This window comes from Suillus paluster (genome assembly GCF_016628075.1).
Source record: "Suillus paluster strain FC165 chromosome Unknown EDB91scaffold_41, whole genome shotgun sequence".
NCBI classification, from domain to species: domain Eukaryota; kingdom Fungi; phylum Basidiomycota; class Agaricomycetes; order Boletales; family Suillaceae; genus Suillus; species Suillus paluster.
In genome coordinates this window covers 1-889 of record NW_024537601.1, presented here as the reverse complement: position 1 = coordinate 889, position 889 = coordinate 1, and the positions used below count along the sequence as shown (strand labels likewise).

Here is an 889-nt window from a genome sequence, read left to right as displayed (position 1 = left end):
ATGTCCAGCACCACTCCCTTGCCAGTCACCTCAGCAATCAGAGTGGTTGCTTTTCTCCTGAAGGACCATGTTGCCTGTGACATTGCCGAATCTGCAGCCACACAACTCACAGATGCGCTCACCCCCTGGCTGGTCGACCATGTGGTGGCCGCCATCGCCCCCCAGGTGGCACGCGTACACACCTCATCAAAAACCATGGCATCCACACTGGAACAGGCAGAGCGGGTGCTCAGCATGTTGGAAAGGGAGAAAACCGAGAAGGAAAGCAACATTACAGTGGCAGCAGAGAGAATCGAGGAAGCTGCCAATATCCTCTTCTCATCAGTAGAAGACTGCCAAAATGTAGTAAAGGCACTCTCCCCCTCCCTGGAGGCTACACAGAACCACCTCAATCTCCTCTCCACTCAAATCTCAACTCTACCCTCCAAGACCACCTCATTGCCCCAGCCATCTTACAGCTCTGTAGTGGCCTCTCAACTCCAACCATCAGTAGACAAGGCAGTAGGCAGAGCCGCTATCCGTGCATGTCAGGTTCTTCTAGACCCCATGCTGGGGGAAACCCTGTTTCCCCCCAACATGTCGAACTCCGACATCGCCAAGAAACTGAAAGAAGCACTCATGAAGGCCAGAGACAACTCCACCCCGCCGGGAAGCATCAGGGCAGTAATGGCACTGCGCAATGGGGGTATTGTGATTGAAATGGAGTCCGAAAGCCTAGCAAAATGGATGAACAGCCCATTGGGCAGAACCGCACTGGAAAGCAACATGGAATCAGCTGTATCATTCCACAGCCATACCTACCTGATAGTTGTAGAATACTTACCCATCCATTTACAGATTGAAGCTGTCGGATTCCTATGCCAAGTCGAGTGGGAAAACGGCCTTGGTG

General features: G+C 52.6%; 1 protein-coding gene across 1 annotated transcript; it reads left to right on the top strand.

The window, feature by feature from the left end:
- On the top strand, window positions 1-886 carry EDB91DRAFT_1083499 (uncharacterized protein; the record flags this gene model as incomplete). The annotated part of the gene is made up of 2 exons (XM_041315631.1): window positions 1-777; window positions 838-886. Coding segments are annotated over 2 exons (826 nt in total), but the record flags the coding sequence as incomplete, so codon positions are not given.
- Between the last annotated feature and the right edge of the window lie 3 nt (window positions 887-889).